Below are 22,109 nucleotides of genomic sequence, written 5' to 3'. Positions count from 1 at the left end.
AAATTTGATTTGCCGGTGCAAGAAGCACAGTGTATCTTAAGGAAAAATGGACAGAAAGAACCAGTATTGTTTTTGTGATTTTCAGGGGCTACAGTAGCTTGAAAATGGAGCTGTTGTACCTCCGGAGGACAAGTGAGAGTTGGGTTTTTGGCTTCCTCTCTGGGAATCAGCTCTTGCCTGGCTACTGAAAGCTGACATGCACACTAGGGGGTGCTGTTATTTCTTCTAAATAAAAGCCAGCCTGCAATGTAAGTGACAACGAATGTGTCAGCAGGGCAAATAGTCCCAAAACTCTGGCAGCACGCCATTGTGTTTTTAATGAGTGGGTCATCATCAGTCTACCTCTACAGCTCAGTGTTGTTAAGAAAGAGTTTCTTCATGAAGCCAAATAAAGAAGTGTGCTATTTTTAGGCTTTAAGCCCTTTATCACCAGCAGAGGAGACCAAGCGGGCTGAGAGTGGAGGCCGGCGCAACAGCTGCAGCAGCAATACTGTTGAAGACAGAGCAGCAGTGTGTGCAGTGTGTGTGTGTGAGAGAGAGGAGAGAGACAGAGAAATATAGTAGAACGCAAAAGAAGAAAAACAAGTCTTTAGTAGCCTATTGCTTTTAGCCTGTACACATGTGGTGAGAAGCCCCTGAATTTCTCTTACTGAGTTATTTTGTAATAGAAATATTTTGCTTCACTGACTGCAGCACAGGTGTCACTAATAACAGCTCTGTTCTGTTCAAGTGTCTCTGTAAGCCATGACAGGGTGACAGTACACCAGGCTGAACACTGCCAGGACCCTTAAACTGAAGCAGCTACAGGAAATGGAATTCAGACATCTTTAACTACCTGTAGTTTTCCTACAGGGACATTTCAATATGTCTTGTTTTATTCTGTCCCGAAGAGCAGGAAGAACAGAAGCAAGGTCTCAAAATGGTCAAAAATTACTCCACAGTTGGACAGTCTATAGTAACATTTACAGCTCAGGCCTTCTCTTCCTGAGCTTTCATTTCTAATTTACATTTCTGGGACAGAGCCAGTTTGGACGGCAGACCTGAAATCTTAACTTCAGTTGTTTGTGATTTTTTCCCCCATACTTGACCATCTTGACTCAGTCACGTGAAAACTGTAGCCTTTTTATTGGCTATCCTTCTTCTCAAATCCTGAACAATCTCAGCAACATCCAATGATCTGCCAAGAAGGAACCCCCACAGTAACATTGAGGACGGTTTGATTACAACATTTTTGAGCAACATTTATGAGATTTCATGTCAAAAGGCAAATGAGAGTGGTGTCCCAGTGTAAAAAGTATTAAATATGCAAAGTCAGTAATGTGCAGTAATTTGCTCAGAGGTATAGGTTTGCCAAATACATTTTGCACACAATAATAATGTAATATAATTATTGTATATTAATATTATTTAATATAATGTGCTGGGACATGCTTCAGCAGAAATGAAATAAGGAGTTACATTTAATTTGGAAATAAGCATTTATTAATTAGGCTTTATGAAAAACAAAGTAAGATAACAATAATTGTCTGTGTTCTAAGCACGTGGCTGGTGAGCCCCAGTTTCCAGCTTTAAGGAGGGAGTTGTCTGTTCAGATGTTCACTTTATTAATCTACACACTCCGCACAGTGCACGCAGTCCGTTTTAGGGTGGATCTCTCTAAATCCCTCCAACCCTCTGCTCAGAGAACGTGCCCCCAAACCTGATTGGACAGAGCTTGTGACGAGCAGCCAATCGCTCCGTCAGCTCTGGCCGGTTCCGGTTTACATCCTCTGAGCTGATCCAGAGTGTCTGCCCGCTCGGTCGACCTCACCCCCCTCACGAGGAGCCGACAACAGCATTCCAGCTCGTGCCGCGTGTCCCAGTCAGCGTGACAGCCAGCTAGTGTGGAACGCCTCGTTCTGAGTGTTTTATCGGCCACGAGGAGAAAGTAGAAGGATGGACCCGCTGGTTGCTGCCATTGACCAGGGCACGAGCTCGACGAGGTTTCTGGTGAGTGACGTGTAGAGTCGGCTCAGCGTGTACGGAGGCTACGTGCCACACAGACCGACTAACTTACCGCGCCGGGCTGCTTATTATTGAGCCACATAACTGATATCAAGCAGCGAAGCGACCAGCGGCTGAAAAGCAAAACACTTGTTGTGAGTAGAAATGAGACGCAGAGTTAATTACAGTGAGACGATGCCTGATTCCAGCATACAAGCTGGAAAACATGAAATGCCACAATTCACTGTTACACCAACATTACAATGCAAGTAAACAGTAAGTAGGAAATGTGTTGCAGTGTGTGTGTTGAAACGTTGGTCACTTGGGTAATGTTTCCAGAATAGATTTCTATGTGTAGTACAGTAATTAGAGTTTTCCACTGTCTGGCTGTGCAGTAATCTGAGGACTGAGGTAAGGACAGCGTTGTGTGTTCAAAGATAGAGTCAGTTTGGCTCGTTGCATTAGGAGTTTTGCGCTGGAAGGCAATGTAGAAGCATTAATTAAATCACAATTCATTGTTATCGCACTGGAATCATTATTGAAATGTCACTCAACCTTTTGGGGTTCCAGCAAAGAAATGTTGGGTAAGAGCCAAATCTTTTTTGAAGGGTTGTAAAAGTTTATGAACCCTTTTATAAAGCAAAATTACTAATATTACTACTCACTTATCCTGATCGCGTGAAAATCACTGAGTTGTTTAGTCGATACTGTTAACCAGCAGAGAGACTGGTCTCCTTAATGGCTCTGCTGTTACCTGAGTGCATGCTGCAGACTCTGAAAAGCACCACCAAGTTTCTCCATTTGTTCATTTGTTTTCACTGGTGAGCAGAATGAATCCTGTTTAGTGATCCATTGTGAGTGAAACTGGGCTTCCTCAAGTAGGTCAGCTGGAAGATTCAGACTTGGAACAGAACACAGCAGTGTGGAGCTCTGCAGAGAAGTTGTTGTTAGATTTCCAAAGAACAGACAAAAAGGATGTTTGATGCCCGAGTAGATCTGGAAACATGTCTGTAGAATCTGACAGCTCTTTCTGTTTGGTTAGCTGAGACCACAGGGAGTCATTGTGTGGCTGGTGTCTGATTCAGAACACCAGAGTGAAACGTGCTTATGCTTTGAAATTGATTGACAGGTCTTTAACAAGGACTAACACGGGAGAAAACTAACAACTGTTTAACATCTGTAACCCAACTTCTTTCCTTATGCTTGGGAATGTATGTCTAATGTAATTGGTCAGAAATGATGGGTGTTTCCAGCAAACAGGTGCCATAACATAACTCTGCATGTTTTCTTAATTAGTGACCAATTCTTTTCCAAATGGCCTTGGACCTGTTTGTACCCAGCTCCGATGACAAACTTTAACCTGGAAGGTTGTTTTTGAGGTTCATCTCAGCACCCGAATGACCATAAGCGAACGCGTCTCTGGTTTAACATAACTGAGCCTTGACTCCTACATCCTCCAAGTGTGCAGGACATTCAAATTCATGAAACTTCCCTAAAAAACATAATTAATAGTGTGAAAGTACCACAGAAAATGTGAGCCCATCATCAACACAACTTTTGTTACCCTTTTTTCTATATATTTTTTCTATGCGCATTAGATGCACGAGCTTATATGCAAAGCATTGTAAGTAGAATAAGACAAGATCAACTTTGATCATACAGTTACCATAAAGGTGACTCGAGGACTGATATCTGTCACAGACTCAACAAAAATGAACATTTAGAAAGTTTAGTGAGGAATCCTGTAAGGTGACAGGAGAGAGTGTGGTATCCATGTTGGCCTAAAAACACACAAAAAAACCCCTTTTAACGTTGTGGGTTTTTTTGGCCTCCCCTCTGTGCACTCTTCTTCTAATCAGACAGTGTCAGAGTCATTTGCTGAGGTTCGGAGATAATCTGACATCTGTGCCAAAATGGTTTGTCAGTGAAACTGTTCAGAATGAGTTCTCTGGATTATCTTGAGTATCTGCGTCACTGCATTTAGAAAGTGATGTTGCACACATTAACAAAATCTTTAGCTCTGGCACCACAAATGCCAACTGGGGTGAGCGACAAAGCTATGGAAACTTTTTCTTGATGAATTTGTAACACTCTGCCTACAAGGATAAAACACAGACCAAAGCCTAAATCAAGGGGAAATGTGGTTACTTGTTGGCATAAGTATTCTGTAGACACCATGTTGCCAGATTTGTAGACTTTGAATATGTGGGGTGCAGTTTTTGTGACATCAGAGGTCCTGCTTTAACTGGCCCAGTCATGTGACCTGTCGTTTTGTGACGGGGTGAGGATGTTCCTGTGTGACTTCAGCTGAACTTTGTAGCTGTGAGAGGATCGTGAAGTTAAAGAGTAAAAGGTTGCAATGAAACTACTGGAAACTGCTTGTGGGTCATATGTTCCTCCAGGTTGTTTGTGGTATATTGCTGTGTTGAATTCATATAACGTAGCAATTTGAGCATTGTCTGCAGCTGAACTGTAGGCCTATGCTGCTGTGTTCACAGGAGGGTTAAACTAAGCAGAGGTTTATCCTCTTACCTTATTAGAAGAAATGCTGACTTCTCTCTGGCTCTGTAGGAAACAACTAATATTCTGGCTCATGTTAAATCTCTTATAGGGAGCAATTCTTTATTGGGGTGATGTTCACGGCAGGTGCTGTGTTGCAGTGCGCCAGGATGAAATCATCTCCTCACTCTCTGCCCTGTCTGTTCATCCCTGCCCACTGCCCGCTGTGTGGCAATGCATCCCTGCAGTAACCACTCCAGTCATGTGCTGATGATGTTTTGTCTTACTAAGAGAACTCTTCCTGGATCTTAGCCTCTTATTAATTAAATTTCTCCACAGGTGTTCAATGCAAAAACAGCCGAACTGATAAGTCACCACCAAGTAGAGATCAACCAGAGCTTCCCCAAGGAGGGGTGAGTTCCTTGACCTTTATTATAGGGGCGGGGAAAGAAATCCATTCCCTTAAGCATTGTGATTTTTTTATTATGATTTTTAAATTACTGAATTTTAGTTTAATCGAATTGAATCGCAATACTTGTAGATTGGCAATACTTAAGAATAGCAAGACATATTAAATTGCCATCCAAGTACCGTGATAGATAGTATTGAATCAGGAGATACCCATATCTTCCCGGCCCTACTTTATAATTGGGCTGCAAGTATCACTTTATTATTCATTAAAAATAAATCTGCCAAGTAAATTTAATTTAATTGATTACTCATTTGTCGATAAAATGCCACTACATTCCTGTGACGTCTTCAAATGTCTTGTTTTGACCAGACATTCAGTTTACTATTATGACTGACAAAGAAAAGCATCAAGTCCTCACCTTTGAGAAGCTAGAAATTAAAAGCTAAATTACTGAAACAGTTACTTGTTTATCAAAAGAGTTGCAGATTAATTTTCTACTATATTCTGCTGGTACAACTGGTTGTACAATGAAGAGTGTGGATGGATGTTTACTTGCTAAATAACTTTATATACACAGAAATATTAAAAGATGTTGTAATAAATGTGCCTTCCGTTTTACTGAGGTTACAATTTAACAGCATTTTAGATTAATATCTTACTTCATTTGATGAATCAATGATTGAGTCTAAGGTCCAGCTCTTATTTTATTGTACAAAAGCTGGCTTGGTTGATACATATTCAGATGTTACTGTGTACTCCCATTGAAAATCTGGTTGATGGACATGTGTATAAGGTACCAGAGTCCATATATTTGGCTCATCTTGTTGTATAGTCCAGGTCAGAAACAGTCTAGGCTGTGTAAATAATAGATGATAAATGATAATCTATGTTTTCTTACAGAAACAGTAGCTGAATGTAAATCCTGGATATTCTTACACATATCCTGAAGCTACCAGTGATTAATTTAGGTCATGTTGAAAGGTTACATAAGCCAGGGGAGGCACAGTTTAATGAAACTAATTCTCAGAAAGACCCTGTAACCTCAAACCCACTAACCTGGTACAGGCCTCTGATAGGCAGCAGGGAACAGGGAGCAACTGCAGCAGCAGCCACACACAACTACGCTGTATGTAGATGATTTCTTTACACCCTTGGATCTCTTTAGACCAAGTGCAAAACTGACTGATGTGTGTGTGTGTGTGTGTGTGTGTGTGTGTGCGCACGTGGGATTTGTGTGTTCACGTCTGTGTTTGTGTCTCCATCAGCTGGGTGGAGGAGGACCCCAAGGAGATAATGCAGTCTGTCTATGAGTGCATGGAGAGGACTTGTGAGAAACTCTGCCAGCTCAACGTCGACATCTCCAACATAAAAGGTGGGACACCGTTGCTGTGCACACCTATGTCTCAGGGTGGGTGCTGACCTGTGGGTGGAGATGTATTAAGCACACCTACACCTGCAGTTTGATGGGAGAACGAAACAACGGAGGGGAATGGGTTAAAGTAGGTGGGGTTTATTGACATTTACGTTGTTGCTGTTTTCTCAGCGGTGGGGGTGACCAACCAGAGAGAGACCACCCTGGTTTGGGACAAAGTGACCGGAGAGCCACTCTACAATGCCATTGGTGGGTACATGATATATCTGAATGAACAAGTATCACTGTCATATATTCCTATTGGCATATATTACAGACATATATACGTATATTGAAGTGTTAAGTCTCATACTTGTGAAGTGAGACTTAACACTTCATACTTCTTAGCTGTCACGTCTTTCATTGAGCAAAGAAGCAGATGATGTCATCTGGGAAACCGCACAGAGCAGTAGGTTGCGTCAGATTGTAGTGTCCTGTCATGCCTGTCCCTGCCCTTCCACCCACCACCACATGATTCACTGTTGGAGCTGAACACATGCAGTCCTCCGCCCTCAAGGCCTGTGTGCTAATATTACTAGCAAAGAGAAGCTTTCATTTTCAACCTGTTTGTGTGCACAGCAATTCTTCCAGAGGCTAGAATGGCCACTCGTCTTGTCTAGAGGCACTATGTGTAAAAAGAGTTTGAAGTGATTTGAAATGGCACAGTTTCACATAAAATTCTGTGCAGAATTTTAACTTCAGTCTTAACACCAAATCTATGAGGTTCAAAAAGAAAATGCTACGAGAAAATAAATAAATCTGAATGTTCTTTATTCCCTTTGTGAAGTTTCACCTCTTTACACAGCTGAACATTATAACTGGTATTGGTTGAGATGAGTCTATACTGACATTTGGTATAGCAGCCCCCGCTGCAGGAAAATGCACCAGCACTGCTCTTGTGTGTAAGTCTTCCTCTGCTTTGTGTGTAGTTTGGCTGGACCTGCGCACTCAGTCAACAGTGGAGCGGCTCATCAGCAAAACTCCGGGACAAAACAAGAACCATTTCAAGGTGAGGTGTACAGAAAGGATCTCCTTCATTTGTTTTTAGGTTTTAGAGTTTAGATTCAGGCTGCAGCATTCAAAACCCCCAGAAATATCAGCAGGATAAGCAGGTATAGAAAACATATGCATGTGTGATTGGAATCCTTTGATTCTGAATGACTAAAGCTCTGTCATAGATGGTGGACAGTCTGGGAGATTCTCTGTTTCGATACTAAAATGAGGGCGTCTTTTACCTTTTGATTGTCTGATATGTGATTATCTTCAGGTTGAGGTTATTCTTAGTCCAGCCCCATAAGCACAACTCTCCTTTTTATACCAAACAAACACTTCAATCAGTTTTTACTGTCCTCTCTCCAGCACAAGACGGGCCTTCCCATCAGTACCTACTTCAGTGCAGTGAAGCTACGCTGGCTGCTGGACAACGTGGACGAAGTGCGACAGGCAGTGCTAAGTGAGCGTGCCATGTTTGGGACGGTGGACTCCTGGATTATATGGGTAAGAGCTGCTCAAAGCCTGCAGCTGTGCACCGGCCCTGCGTCAGATGGCACTGTATGACTCCTAATGTGAGTCAAAGTGAGGCGGCTCAAGAGAAGATGCTGTGCTTTTTCTTGACATGACCGATATTAAAATCAAGTTTCCATTTGTGAAACAATGCTATTGATCCAGGGTTTCACTGAGGAAAAAGTACAGCATTTGATGCAAGCTTGGTCCCGTGTTGTTTTTCCTCAGTGCCTGACGGGGGGCAGGAACGGAGGGGTCCACTGTACAGACGTCTCAAATGCCAGTCGCACCATGCTCTTTAACATTCACACCATGGACTGGGATCCTGAACTCTGCAGGTAAACAAACAACATACAGACCTGGAGAACACACACAGTCGGTTTGGGTGACAAGTACTGCAAATGTAACATGTTAGCAAGAAAAGCTTTTAAGGCTTTCAGCTTCAAATTGATGATGATGTTATGGCCATACTACCTTAAAGCTGAGTCAGCACTTCACTGAGTCAATAAACCGGATAAGACACATGCCTTTGGTGTGAGAGACCCGGGATCAATTCCCCACTGTGACCCTACTACCATTGTGTCCCTGAGCAAGACACTTAACCCCTAGTTGCTCCAGAGGCGTGCGACCTCTGACGTGTATAGCAATGGTAAGTCGCTTTGGATAAAAGCGTCAGCTAAATGAATAAATGTAATGTAAATCCAATCCAATTCAAACCACTATAAATGCACTGAAACTATATAGTATTTTTCGACCTTATCTGACAAGTGGCTTTACAGTTGACCTCTCGTTCACACACACACACACACATACATTTGCACTCCAGTGGTCTGTCCACTGGAAGCAACTTAGGGTTCGGGGTCTTGCCTAAGGACACTTTGACATGTGGACAGCAGAAGCTGGAGATCAAACTGCCAACCCAGAGCCGCTCCAAATACTGCGTACTATATATCCTTTCAATTACAACATACCATCTTCCCGTCCGTTAGGTGTTGTAGTTTCTAACTATGTATACAGGTTGCATCATGTGTGCTACATTAGAAACTGCTGACTGTAACTGTGCTGCCTGTAGGTACTTTGATGTCCCGATGGAAATCCTCCCCAAAGTCAGAAGCTCCTCTGAAATATACGGCTGGATGGTAAGCACAGTCAACCTGTGTGTGTGTGTGTGTGTGTGTGTGTGTGTGTGTGCGCGAGTTTTCAAAGGCGCTGTATGTTTCAGTGATACTTTGTGTTTTGAGAGAACGTGACATGACCTGACCGATTTCTTTCTCAGCGTATTCCAGAGCTGTCAATGAAGACTAACTATAATCATAAAATATTCAGGTGAATGGTGTCATGAAACACTTGGATCACTGTAACAGCCATATAAATTGATAAGATAGAAGAGGTGTGTAATTCTTCAGAATAGCAGATAATGTAATGATAGCGTTGAAGTGAAGTATTTCCAGCTCAAATATTATTGTTCTTTGGGATAGGCTATACTTCTGAGCTGATATCAGAGATGGTAATGTGTACAAATAGCAATGATGTGCTTTTTAATAAAGGGGTAATACTGCATTTCCCGCAGCTTTAAGCACTAACAAGTATATAAAGCTTGCTTTTGTATGGTTTTACTTGTAAAGAAGGGACAGATTTTGTATCTTTCATCACATGCTTACAAAAATATTTAATGTTATTATTTCACATGCTACAAAGACTGAGTGTTTCCGTTTTTGAGCGTGCGTTTCCCGGTTGTTGATTCTGGATTCATGGATTACTATAACAATTTAAACAGAGTACAAGTAAATTAAAATTCCTCATTGTGGTCTCACCCTGAAAAATTAGATTATGCTCCGTAGTGCTTTTTGTGTTTTTGTTTCTAAACGCTGTTTTCTGCCGTCCCTCTCTGGTAACTTTTACCAGAGAAGAGCTCTTAAATATTGGACTTTCAACTGCTCGTACTATTCCACCACTCCTTAACGAACCCGGAACTTTCCCGGAGCTATTAGTTGGAGGAGCAGCAGCTCTGCATGGGATCTACTAGAGATGCCACAGGGGAAAACGTGCTGGCACGCTGGTTAAACTGAGACAGCTGCTTCTCCTCAGCAGTACTAACTCGGACTTCTGCAGATCTGCTGCCCTCTGTTTCACCAAAGCCTGGCTCACCGAGCGCATCTACAGATACGAAGGTTGGTGTACAGATGTCACAGTGTCTTGCAGCCCTCACTTAGAGACATTATTTATAAACTGTAAGCCTTTTTATTCACCGCGGGAGTTTTCCTTGTTTGTCCTGGTCGCTGTTTACATTCCGCCACAGGCCTGTGTCAGTGAGGCGTTACTACACCTGGCCGACCAGATAACTAACGTGGAGAAAAAACACCCAGACTCCCTGCTCATTGTTCTTGGGTACTTTAACAAAGCAAACCTCAGCCACGAACTCCCAAAGTACAGACAGCATATTAAGTGTCCCACCAGGGACACTAACACACTGGACCACTGCTACACAACATTAAAGGACGCCTATCGCTCTGTCCCCCGTGCAGCCTTGGGACTCCCTGATCACTGTCTGGTTCATCTTCTCCCGACACACAGGCAACAACTAACATCTGCTAAACCTATTGTAAAGAGTGTGAAAAGATGGACTAACGAGTCAAAGCTGGAGTTACAGGCCTGCCGGAGCCCAACACTGACACCATCATCAAGAAGGTCCAGCAGAAGATGTACTTCCTGCGTCAGCTCAGGAAGCTCAACCTGCCTAAGGAGCAACTGCTGATCCAGTTCTACACAGCCATCATCCAGTCTGTCCTCTGCACGTCCATCACTGTCTGGTTTGGATCTGCCACCAAAAAGGACAGGAGCAGACTACAACGGACAGTCAGGACTGCAGAAAAGATCATTGGTGCCAACCTGCCCTCCATTCAGGACTTATACATTTCCAGAGTCAGGAAACGGGCAGGAAACATCACTGCAGAGCCATCTCACCCCGGACACAACCAGCTTCTCCCCTCTGGTAGGCGCTACAGAGCAAAAAAAGAAAACCAACAGGCTCAGGAACAGTTTCTTCCCACAAGCCATCACTCTGATGAACCGCTGATTTCTGACTCGCAGTGTCAGGAACAATTCCTGTGCAATAACCCAGTAACTCTGTCTCTAATCAGCCACCTGTTTACTGGCTAACACTCATTATTTATTCATCATTCTCTATTTGAGAGCTGTTCATATTCTCATTTGGTATATTGTAGTAGTAGTAATAATAATAATAATAATAATAATAATAATAATAATAATCCTTATTTGTAGAGCACTTTTCAAAAACAAGTTACAAAGTGCTTTAACAAGTGTAAAGAATAATACAAAAAAACAAGATAAGAGCATGAAAACATTGAAAAGACTAAAATACAGATTAATATAAAATTAGTATAATACAATAAAATAAAAAGGATAAAATAAATTCAAATAAGATCGGGAAAGGCTCTCCTAAAAGTATGTATGTACTGTATACCAAATCCATCTACCTCAAGTACATAATACCTGCACATAATACTTGTTATTTCCAGCATCCTGCTCCACCGCACTGTGTACATGTATGCATGTATGTGTATGCGCACCTGTATAGAGGGTATACGCATGACGTAACAGAACGCAGTTATGCTCACTGAGTGGCAGAAAGACGAGCAGCACCACATCTAAAGTGGGAAAGAGCTGCACCACTGGTTCTTTGGTAAGCAGTAAGGATCACTGTTGAGTCCGACTGCCTTTAATCTGACCAAATAATCACTTGTTTTACTCCCAGTTTGCTAAACGCAGCCATGGTAACAGATGTTTTGCCACTCTTGTTCAGCGTGTTCCGGACGTGGAAGTGACATCAATGCATACCCTCTATATCACATCCACCTTCAACATGTACATAATAATTTTACTCCTGCATCCTTTGCACTCTGCTCATTGCGCTATACTGTTTTTGTTTATATATGTGTTCTCTATATTGTAGCCTGTTTCTGATTGTATTATTGTATTATTGTATAAGTAAGCACATCGTGAGCATTGTGCAATCCAGAGTCAGATTCCTTGTATGTGTACACATACCTGGCAATAAAAGCTGATTCTGAATGGCCTGATAAGATGCTGTTGTGCCACACGGGCAGATGGTTTATACAGATTACTTGGCACTGATTTGAAGCAGTAATGATGGTCTGTCCTGCTCTGCTATCATGTGTCTTTGTTTGTTTATGCTCATATCTTACAACATGGTCTTAAGTGTTAAATCTGTTACAAGCAAACACGCACCTTGGCCTGCGATCCAGAGGTCAGCAACGCGGCAGCTTTGTTTGTTTTCATCTTTGTAGGTCTGATTTTTATGTTATCTCAGGATCCTGATTCAGAAAGCAGGTTTAATGGAAACTCAAACTGTTAAGCCTAAGATGAGGGAAAATCTGTCATTGATGTAAAATGATGAAACATGAAAAACATGATGATGAGGACGACTGTGGTGCAGCTGGAACAACTTTCAGATTCTAAAACTGGAACAAATGTAGTTTAAAAGGGAGTTATTAAATACTAGCTGCAGATGTGTTTTGACAGCATTTCATTAAATGAGAAATAAGCAAGATTTTTAAATGTAGAACAAACGTCTAAAACTTTACCTGAACCTAGACACATTTTCAACTGCAAATCACCAAAATCATTATTACTGGGTCAGACTGTGACTTTACAACCACAGGTCCATGAGTAAACTGTGTCTTATCTGTTCATATTTTCATCTTCAGGTATTATAAATATTATTTATTTGTCCCTGTCAGTTTACAGCTGAATAATTATTTTTGGAAATCAAATGTAACCTACAGAAGGTTTTCAGCACTTTTTCATTCTTTAAAGAAATTCATGTCTGGTAAATGCTGAATGAGCCACGCTGAATAGAGTGTGTGTTAATTTATTGACTCCTTTGCCGCTCTGAAACTGAAAACTCAGAGTTTGTTAAAGCTGCTTTCTGAAACAGGGCCCTGATCTTTTTGTTATTTACTACCACTACCCACATCCTGCCAAACCTACCTATGAATGGCAGCTCATCCATTTGGTAAGAAATGGTTCTAACAACCTGTTGGCAATTAAAATAAATGAATAAATAATACTAGAAAGAATACAGGTTCTTTGGCTGTTACTTTGTTTGCAAAGCATTTTTAGTATATATTTAAAAATCCATCAACTACAGAAAAGATCCAAACTTTCTGCAGCGCTGGTGTTTAACTGGAGATGGTCAAAGGTGTTGCAGCTGTTAACAAGATAAGGCGATAACTTCAATAATAAACAATTCCCTATTAGGTAATAAAAATTCCCCACCCTGATTATGATAAATCTTTTCCTGTCTATGTATGATGTATTACACCATGGGATTTATTACATTAAGCTGGAAATCTTCACTGATAACATACTGAATCATGGGATTGCTACAGTCACCATATTCATCTAGTTTTAGCAGTGTGCATGTCATTACTCATGTTCATAAAATGAGGTCTTTTAGGTGATATAAGAAAGCAGTACTGTTGATAGACTATCTATTATTCTAACTCATTACATGAATGTTTTTATCACACTGGATTATTATATTCTTGGCCACAAATGGGTATTTCACATGCTGAGACCTGTCGTTACCCCACGTGTGACAGTGAGCATCCTCTTGCTTGTTCCAGATGTTTTCAAAGTAGACAGACCTACTGTAGTGTTTGTTCTTGCTGTGTGTTTTTGATGAGCAGTTCGTATTTTCTTGCAGCCATTTATCCAAACTCTAAACACTCGTCTTTTTCTGTCTTCTTACCAGAACTCCGGCCCTCTCGCAGCAGTTCCCATCTCAGGGGTAAGGACTGTAGCATGTTACATAAGCGTGTCAGGATAGTGACATCTGTTTCTGCTTACACATTTGAGTGACAGATTTTCCACCAGAGCCCCACCATACTTTGCCCAGGGTAATATTAGCCTATCGCAAATATATAGTGTCAATGCTTATGTCGGCCTAAAAGTAACAAGACACTGATCTTTAGGCATTTGTACACTGCAAAGCCACACACCACACACTGGTTCATTTCATTATGCTAGTTGCTAGTATAATGTAATATAATACATGCATGGCCTTCTAACAGCGATCTTGTCTCTATCAGTGTCTTGGGGACCAGTCGGCTGCCTTGGTTGGTCAGATGTGCTTCAAGGAAGGCCAGGCCAAAAACACGTAAGCCATCCACTGTTTTTGCTACAATAGTTTTTCAATACTTGGTCGCACCGCTTAAGTGGTGGCTAGATTATGTCACACCATAACGTAACTTTTTCATATATACATGGATTTCTAAAATTAACATTTTAAACTCCCTCATTAAACTATTTTCAAGCTGCTGTACTCTCAGCAATATGTGTCCATTATTATGAATAGGGAGGCAAAGATATATCATTTAGAATAAAACCAATGTTCCCCAGACGAACAGTGTCAAATGTTGCTAAAGAGGTCTTGAAGGTGCAGATTTTAGCGAGAAACATGATTAAATCCCTAATGTACATGCAGTAAGGCACGTTTCGCAGCTCATTGTAGAAAATTAGGAAGTAAGGAGTAAGTAAGTACTTTCCCCTACTTATTCCTGACAAACTTTTAATCAACTTCACAGTATATTAGACAAAAATAGACAGAGAATTGTATCAACTCCATCAAAAACTACAACAAGTAACTTATTGAGTCTTAGAGAATGTCATCAATTATCCAGTCCTGGTCTCTGGTCTGTTTGACTCTTATCCCGTTCTTGTCATGTAAAGGTACGGGACTGGTTGCTTCCTGCTCCGAAATACAGGGACCAAGGTAAGATATGCTGCCCAAGAAAATATGTCATGGGACTACATTTTGAAGAACATTCCTGTCTTCTGTTTTTGCTCCCTCACGCCGTATAATGTTCTTCCTTCTGATTCCCAGCTTGTGATGTCAGACCACGGCCTGCTCACCACAGTAGCCTACAAGCTGGGAAAAGACGAGCCTGCCTGCTATGCATTGGAGGTGTGTCAAAACATTCATTAGTCCTTCATTTTGAACTAGGTTTTGTTCCTAAATGGCCTCCACACTGCAACACTGCCCCTCCTCGTTGTGTCTTGTGTCTGCTCTGATGTGATTTGGGTTTTTCTTTCTTCCTCCCAGGGTTCAGTGGCCATCGCAGGGGCTGTGGTACGGTGGCTGAAGGACAACATGGGCATTGTGCAGTCTTCCTCAGAGATCGGTACTTACACTGTAGCATCGGACCTGAAATTGTGTGACGACTCGTTTATAAACAAAATACAGTCACGGTTTTGGGGTGAAACGCTTTCAAATCTGTCTGTAGCAGCCGGGTTGCTTTTTGATTGTATAAAAAAAAAAGACATGTTTGTGTTTGAATAACTCTGTTGTTTTTCTCACTTTGTCACAGAGAAACTAGCAGCTGCAGCAGGCACGTCTTACGGCTGTTACTTTGTGCCGGCTTTCTCCGGGCTCTATGCCCCCTACTGGGAGCCCAGTGCAAGAGGGTGAGACTCTCAGCTGTTAAAACACATGTTGAATTATTAACTGTAGTGTGATCCTGAAATGAGGAGACGGGGAGAAATCATCTGGTAATAATGTGATACTTGTTTGATGCTAGAGCGGCTGTTTTCTTGTGTAGATTCTTAGTTTCTTCCACAGATACACATCAGCAGTGAAAGCATTACATACAGTATAGCTGACCTAATTGTAAGTCTATAAATTGCCTAAATGACAGCGTTATAGCTCGTATTTTTAATCTGTTTCCTTTTCCAGCATCATCTGTGGGCTCACTCAGTTCACCAACAGGAGCCACTTGGCGTTTGCAGCCCTTGAGGCTGTCTGCTTTCAAACCAGAGAGGTGAGCAGTGTCTCCTTTCTTCTTCCTGCTTTGCGGGCGTGGTGTTTGTCGAAGAGGTGGTTGAGATATGCACACGCAACCTGTCCCATAGCCACAACAAAGGCATACTGCACAGTGATACTCGCTGTTGTCACAACTGCCGGCACATTCACTGATGTATGACAGCTTGTCTTTGGTACATTTCTCAAATCATCCTTAACATTTGAAAAAAACAGTAAGTGCGTTTCTCCAAACAGTTGTTCAAACAGCATCACACGGCGCATTACCTGCAAAAATCTATCTCTCAAAAGTAAATATTTGTGTCATCAGAAGGACAAGTCCTTGTGTCGTTTTTAACAAACAAGATGGTCAAAATACTTTTCCCTGCTGTCAGGATAACAACAGTGTAAAGTGATGTAAACTATGGCTAAGGTTTGGATGACAATGACTGAAAATGCACCTGGCTGCACTTTTTCTGTCTGGCATAAATCACTTTCAACAGTACAAAGTGATTACAAGAGACTGGACACGATTCACATTTGGGCCTTATGCTGTTTGTACTGTAATTTGTTGACAGAGCATGTCATTGTGATACAGAAAAGAAAAAGACATGAATGTTTTACAGCACTGCAGAGCACAATGGAAAAGTCATCAAATTAGAAATGTAAACATGGGAAACAGCCCTTAGGCTGATGTTCATGTCTGTCAGGCCACAGATTCTCATAAACCTCACAAGAGATATCTTCAACAAAACAGGACACATTTATAAAAAAAAAAGTCTAATAGACATGTATAGAAAATATGATTGACTGATTATTTAAGACAGAACAAGACAGAACGTAAGACATTTTGCATGTAGTGACTCTGCAATGAACTAATGCCTTGATGTTTTATAAGCAGTATATTACATATGTATACAGTATACTACATATGTATACAGTATACTACATATGTATACAGTATAATACATATGTATACAGTATATGTATACACTACCACTACGGTTTGTTTACTTGTGAGGTAAACTCAAAAGACACTTGACTTCCGTCGCACGTAGTCACAACGGCCACCTTTATAGGAAATTTTACAAAACTTTGGAAGAGGTTTTGTGTTGGTGGTATTGGCTAAAATTGGAGTGTGTTTAAGTATGTGGCACATTGTGTGTCTCAGATCCTTGATGCAATGAACCAGGACAGCGGCATCCCCCTGACGCAGCTGCAGGTGGATGGAGGCATGACGTCCAACAGATTACTGATGCAGCTGCAGGCCGACATCCTCTGCATTCCCGTAGGTAAGAGGACTCTGAACGCACGCGCGTGTGTATTCATACACTCAAAAATACAATAAATATACAGGTCACTTATTGTACATACACTACTATTCATGCCAAGATGCAATCCAAAGTGCTGATCATTTAATGCGGACAAAAACAAGTGTGCATCCATGTACAGTGTAAAATGTAATGACACAAGTAAAGCTCAAATGTAAGGACAGTCAGTAGTTAAAGGGGGAACTGCTCTCAAGTCTGTTTCCAGGTTTTGGGGAATACTAATGTACATGTAAAAAACAGTTGTATAAAGCCTTTTTGGGTCCAGGGGGAGCTGTGTGAAACCTGAGATATTGGCGGGCTGGGGCTGAAGACTGGGGGTGTGGAGTCCTCATCTCTGTTGCAGACTAGAGACTCCAGGCTACATTTGCCACTACTAGCATAACGCACCTGAATCTCTGACCGAATTGTTGGTGTTGTAGTTGCATTGTAGGTAATGTATAGGGTTGGGTATGGAGAACCGGTTCCAAGAACTGTGGATTCGATAAGACCTGTGGATTTAACTTCTGCTTATCAGTTCCTGACTCTCTACATATTTCAGTGGCGCTCCTGAATGAACTGCAGTGAGCATTTAACAGTCCAACTCCTTTTACTTTAGCCATGTAGTGGAAGAGGATGAAAGTCACTGAACGGTGACAAGATTCATGGTGAAGGGGTCGGAATCAGGACCGGATTTTGAAAAGGACTGGATTCAATAAGTAGAACTGGAATCAGAATCGGAACTGATAAAATTAAAACGATACCAGCACAAGTAATGTAGGCCCCGGGTTTTGACAAAGAAGAATTTGTGGAATAGAAGATGATATTGTGCTGCTTTTTTTTTAACTGGCCATCAACAGCGCTACAGGAGTGCAATGCTAAATCAGTGGAGGACTCAGGGCAGCAACAGCTTCACTGAAGTTTATTGAGAATATTTCTTAAGGGGCTTTGTTGATGTAACAGGGAAAGGTAAGACAGGTCTAGCTTAGAGTAATTTAGCTGACCCCATAAGTGTTTTCTGACATTCTAGCTTTAGGTATTTCTCACATGTACTTGTCCTTGTCAGGGAGACAACAATAGACTGATTAGTTAGAGACAGTAGCTCAGGCATCAGGCTAGCAGATATCAGTGTTCTCTGGGAATCTTACAAGGTTGAGTCCTTTAAGAATGTTTACAAGAACTCACTGGCAGAGTACAACTTATGGATTGTGATAGATTCTAGTATGACGAAGCATTGGAGTCTAAACATCAGATCAGATAGATTTGTTTTTCTAGGTTAAGGCCAGCTAAAGATAACCCTATAGAGAAACCTACAGGCACACAAGAGAGAAACATAAAAGGGACCAAAAGACGTTATCCTTCAGATTTGGTGTTTGCATTTGACGTGTTCACATGTTGTATGCTCAATAAACCATGCTATGTTAAGTCATCATCAGTCTCTGAAACTTCTTCACGCCTGACAGCTGGCTCACAATAATTCTTCAACAAAGTTGTCTCTCCTACTTCAAACAACAACTTTGAATTTAGAAATCTAAATGTGGGTAACCATGGACCTAAGTTTGAACCTGGACTTGATGCCCTCTCTGTCTTCCTGACTTTTGTCCCATTTATAAAAACACACGCAAACCTTGACTATGATGTACAAGAGTAGGGTAAGAGCACAGATTTACTGGTGCGTACATAACTGTACCTATGAACACTACGTTAGTCAACACTGAATTTACATGTTGGCGGGTGAATTTACACCTGCCAAGTAAAAATATAAATATAGGATAGAACAGATTGTTCCTAATTTATTTTTCGTGTGTTTGTGTCTGTCTCATGTGGGCCAGTGCGACCCACCATGTCAGAGACAACAGCTCTGGGTGCAGCCATGGCAGCGGGGGCAGCAGAGGGGGTGGAAGTGTGGAGCCTGAGCCCCGGGCACCTCCCACAGGTCACGAGTGAGAAGTATGAGCCGCAGATCAACTGTGACGGTGAGGAAGAAAGAGCCAGAGGAAATGTTTGTTGCACCTTCTAGCGACTTGATGCAGTTGCATTTGATTCTTGGCTTGTGATTCTGAAAGGTCCTCAAACATGCAACACTTAATTTGCTGCCATCTAGTGGATGTTCGCATCATGACAGTGTGTCTCTGGAATCGCTCTGTGTCGCCTCACACTGTGGCAGACCGTTTGAACATTAATCCTTAAGACTTTGCAATCTAAAAGCTACTAGTATTTATTAATTAGTTACTAGTAACTATTCCAGTAGTAGTACTAGTATCATTTTGTTTAGTTATTGGTGACTAATTGCACATTTTTACCATATAAATCTATGGGGCTTCCATTTTCCATTTTAGTACCTATTCATGAGTCACTAGTAACTATTCCAAAAGATACAAGTAACATTTTCATTCTTATTAGTAATTTTTGGGGGGGTTACCAGTGATTAATTACAATGGCTTGTTGAAAGTACATAACATTTTAATTCATACTAGAAAGAATAAAATGGTTACTAGTAACTAAAAAATAAGCACTTGTAGCTAAATAATATTGACAAGTAAAATAGAGATGTTTACTAGTAAACACTAGTAGTAGTAGTAGTCTAAAAAGTTACTTGTAACTAATGGAATAGTTACTAGTAACAAAAAATTAAGTGCTAGTAGCTAGTACTAATAGCGACTACTGAGTTTGCCATACAGCAAACAACAGCTTGCCATAGTTATGTGGTATTAGTTACTAGTTAATAGAAAAATAGTTACCAGTAACAAACAATTTAGTACTAGTATCTAGTCAATTGTTGTGAAACAGGAATAGTTACCAATAACAAGATAAGTACTAGTAGCTTATAAATAGCTAGTAGTTAGTTTTAAGGAATAATTGTTAAAACAGCCTGCTATACTCACGGGTCTGTCCTCTTTACAGAGAGCGAGTTCCGCTTTGCTCGGTGGAAGAAAGCCGTCCAGAGAGCCATGAACTGGGAGACCACAGAGCCTTGCTTCAATGCCAACGGTACACATTTAGTTTTATTTAAGAAATGCATGAGAGAAGTGAGAAGTTATTCCAGCAGTCTGTGACATGTAGGAATTGTTTTTAATAGCGTAATTTTTCCTGTGCCTCAAGTGGTGAACAAGTGCAGGAGTCTGACTGTGATCCATCTTGGATGCTGTCTTTCTCGTTCACCCACAACAGGTTTAGGAAAGAAGATGAACGGCGCCCCCTGGGGGGTCCCTCCCACCCCGCCACCCACCAGAGCGGACCCCTAAGGTCCGACGTTTACTACTGCTGCACGCAACACCGACTTCTTGTGTTAGTTATGGTGTGCCGGTTGATGGTGGCACGGTCATGTTTCTAGTTACTAACAGTGTGTTGAAGGGATTGACCGACAGGCCTTTCAGATCCAATAGGCATGTTTTTAGATTAGAAATGCCTCTATCATAATTGGACTGTTTTAATTGATGTTTTTTTATCAACTTTTTAAGGAAGAATGAATGCAAAAGGAAAAACCATCCAAGATTTTAAATGTAGCTGTACTTACCCGGACATTATTGTCAAAAGGAATCAACTCTGTCGGTCCAGTCCTAGCGTCTGTGTGGTATGGGTGTGCATGTTACTGTGTTTATTACTTCTTCCCACTTTCTTCCTGCTGACAGTAAGGGTGTGGTGCTCTGTCATTAGCTCAGCTGCTGTTGAAGGTTTAAGATGGGTTTAAACCAGGGTTGCCCCACTGCTGTGTCCTTGCAAGCTGAGGTTTGAACTGCCCCTGTGCTTTAGCCTAACTGCTTTGCATATTGATATTGCTCTGGTTAAAAAAGGCCGTCTGTCTCTCTAAGAACAACCATTTCTCACCTCACAGATCACAAGCAGTAATCGTGGTCCAAGACCTTCATGGGGAACATGGCAAAGCCTACTGTGGAGCAACACTAGAAGAGCAATGTGCTCGTATCCCATGGATGTGACGTGACTGAAAACAGTGATCATTAACCTGAAGTGCCAGCTGGACTGAAGACACAACATGATGCTTTTTAAAGCAACTATGGAACCATCGTGTCTGGAATTTCTTAGGCTTCCTTTTCTGAAAAAGGGAAAGTTTCTTAAACTTTTTAACCTGACCATGAATTTGCCTTCTTCAACCTGTACAGTAAAGCATAGGAACATCAGGTGTTCAGTCTAAAGTAAAGAGCAGCACTTCTGTACCACAACAGGATGCTGTACTGTTTGCTTTTCCATTTGTTCTGTACATAGTGTTTGTACTTTTTTCTTCTACACTTTGGAATGCACAAGATCCAAACATCTAAGCAGATGTTACGCATGTTATGTGACTAATTCAGTTTTGGAAAGTGGTCACTGCTCACCTTCCTTCCTGTGAAGTGGGGTTTGTTTTTGTTGGAACTTAAGAGGAATGTCCCTGCAGTCAAAGGTTTCATGAGATGTTTAAAAAAAAGTAATTTATTGGATGATTTAACGATGAGCTTCAACATTTTGGAATGAGGGAGAAAGTGTTAATGTTTTGACGGCTTTCCCCCTATGCAGAATTGACAGACACTTTGCAGGCTCTCACCAGCACTTTATAATTTATCCTGTGTATGGAGATGATTGTAGGAGCCATGCAGGGTTTTTAAAGGGAATAGCTTTTTTATCCCATTTTTTAGGAGGGAATTTTAATCCTCACAATCCTCCTCAATCAATCCACAGATACAACAGATTAAGATAAGGCAAAACAATAAAGTACATTTTGATTCTGTTCATAAACAATGTATATTTCTTCAGTCATACGGAACCACATGCTTTTAGATCCGAGCCATGGTACTGACCACTGACAAGTCACTTTAATTCAGAATGAAGACGCATCAAGATTAAGATCCATTCTGTGAAAATGGAACGTTTGGTTACTGTATTCATTTCTGGGGACTGATAACTGATCATTCTGATAGGGATTTACTTTAAAGGGTGTTTTCCACATTGTAAGATCCTATTTGTATACCTGCCAGTTGAAATTTGTTTGACATGATGTGTAGCAAGAGCGCTTGGCTCTGCGGGAATGTATAAGAGGCTGTAATTACTGTAGAACCTGACTTGAATAATAAAAATGTGTCAGCACTTAAAATGGTTTATATCAAGTGACTTCATTGGAATTAGCATCAGTAACATCTAGGGAATATGAATGAAGCAAAC

The 22,109-nt window shown here is 41.2% G+C and overlaps 1 protein-coding gene across 6 annotated transcripts; it reads left to right on the top strand.

Annotated features, from left to right (window-relative positions):
• Window positions 1-1,775: 1,775 nt before the first annotated feature.
• Window positions 1,776-22,041, top strand: LOC119903459 (glycerol kinase-like). Of its 6 annotated transcripts, XR_005444515.1 has the most exons (21): window positions 1,776-1,989; window positions 4,822-4,895; window positions 6,160-6,266; window positions 6,438-6,515; window positions 7,235-7,314; window positions 7,665-7,802; window positions 8,037-8,146; window positions 8,881-8,947; window positions 13,606-13,641; window positions 13,943-14,010; window positions 14,583-14,625; window positions 14,737-14,817; window positions 14,956-15,034; window positions 15,221-15,317; window positions 15,586-15,670; window positions 16,820-16,940; window positions 18,788-18,931; window positions 19,860-19,946; window positions 20,127-20,201; window positions 20,588-20,684; window positions 20,791-22,041. XR_005444515.1 is itself a non-coding variant. In XM_038719637.1 (20 exons), the coding sequence occupies exons 1-19, from the start codon at window positions 1,936-1,938 to the stop codon at window positions 20,198-20,200; spliced, it is 1,623 nt and encodes a 540-aa protein (XP_038575565.1). In that variant the 5' UTR covers window positions 1,776-1,935; the 3' UTR covers window position 20,201; window positions 20,791-22,041. The 6 variants fall into 6 exon arrangements, 5 of the variants coding, with proteins under 5 accessions (XP_038575565.1, XP_038575566.1, XP_038575568.1 ...); XM_038719637.1 differs by lacking the exon at window positions 20,588-20,684; XM_038719638.1 differs by lacking the exon at window positions 20,588-20,684 and having other exon boundaries at window positions 20,127-20,243.
• The last annotated feature ends 68 nt before the right edge of the window (window positions 22,042-22,109 follow it).

This window comes from Micropterus salmoides, unplaced genomic scaffold, assembly GCF_014851395.1.
Source record: "Micropterus salmoides isolate LMB-PRFRI ecotype aquatic unplaced genomic scaffold, ASM1485139v1 Ms_hic_scaffold_15, whole genome shotgun sequence".
NCBI lineage: Eukaryota > Metazoa > Chordata > Actinopteri > Centrarchiformes > Centrarchidae > Micropterus > Micropterus salmoides.
The sequence above is the reverse complement of the archived record's forward strand: the minus strand, read 5'-3'. Positions and strand labels throughout refer to the sequence as shown.